Genomic DNA, 762 nt, shown 5'->3' with positions numbered 1-762 from the left:
CACAAAAAGACTGATGCATTGGGCGCGGCCATGCGAGTTCCGAGCTTCAGGCCAATTTCTTTGACTTATCTTCCAGACGAGCTTGGTTATCGGATAAAGTAAGGGGAACTCGGCCTACTGAGGACTTTTCACAACCTGTGCTTGTACTTCAAGCTTCTGTACCTCGCTATTTACAGCCACGTTTTGCCGACCAGTTAGACGAGGATGCTGATGGCCAGATTCGCAGTGGATCCATCCGAGCCTTGGTGGAAAGACTGATGGGTAAGCGATCGGACACTTGTTTGAAGTTTCGTTGCTGATGGAAATGTTGACAGCAACAAACATGGAAAACAAGCAATACCAGGACATTTTCCTGATGTCGTTTCGTTCGTTCATGACGGCCGATGCATTATTCGAAACCCTCATGGAGTATTATAACCTCCCAACGCCTGAAGACTTGAACGTTTCCGAGCTTGAAGATTGGCTGGAGCGGGGTAAAAGAAGGACACAGCGTAGAGTCTTGGAAATCTTCAGTGATTGGCTACTGTCGCATCACTTGTTGGAAGAACCCCACATCGCCAGACGTCTAACGGAGTTTCTGCAATCAGTCACCTCTGGGCCCAATTCTAAGGTATCGAAACTCGTTCAAGAGCAGATTAAAGACCTTGTGAGACCTTTTATTCACCGTCATGTGTGTTGCGAAACTGACTCGTGTGATGCATCAGACCTTTGCTGTCGTTAGCCCCATCACTGTCTCTCCATCGAGCAGTACGAGCAGAAGGA

The 762-nt window shown here is 48.0% G+C and overlaps 1 protein-coding gene across 1 annotated transcript; it reads left to right on the top strand.

The window, feature by feature from the left end:
- Positions 1-30: 30 nt before the first annotated feature.
- On the top strand, positions 31-721 carry AGABI2DRAFT_113990 (hypothetical protein; the record flags this gene model as incomplete). Its single annotated transcript, XM_006454172.1, has 3 exons — positions 31-85; positions 154-261; positions 315-721. The coding sequence occupies 3 exons, from the start codon at positions 31-33 to the stop codon at positions 719-721; spliced, it is 570 nt and encodes a 189-aa protein (XP_006454235.1).
- Positions 722-762: the final 41 nt, after the last annotated feature.

This window comes from Agaricus bisporus (assembly GCF_000300575.1).
Source record: "Agaricus bisporus var. bisporus H97 unplaced genomic scaffold AGABI2scaffold_1, whole genome shotgun sequence".
Lineage (NCBI taxonomy): Eukaryota > Fungi > Basidiomycota > Agaricomycetes > Agaricales > Agaricaceae > Agaricus > Agaricus bisporus.
The sequence above is the reverse complement of the archived record's forward strand: the minus strand, read 5'-3'. Positions and strand labels throughout refer to the sequence as shown.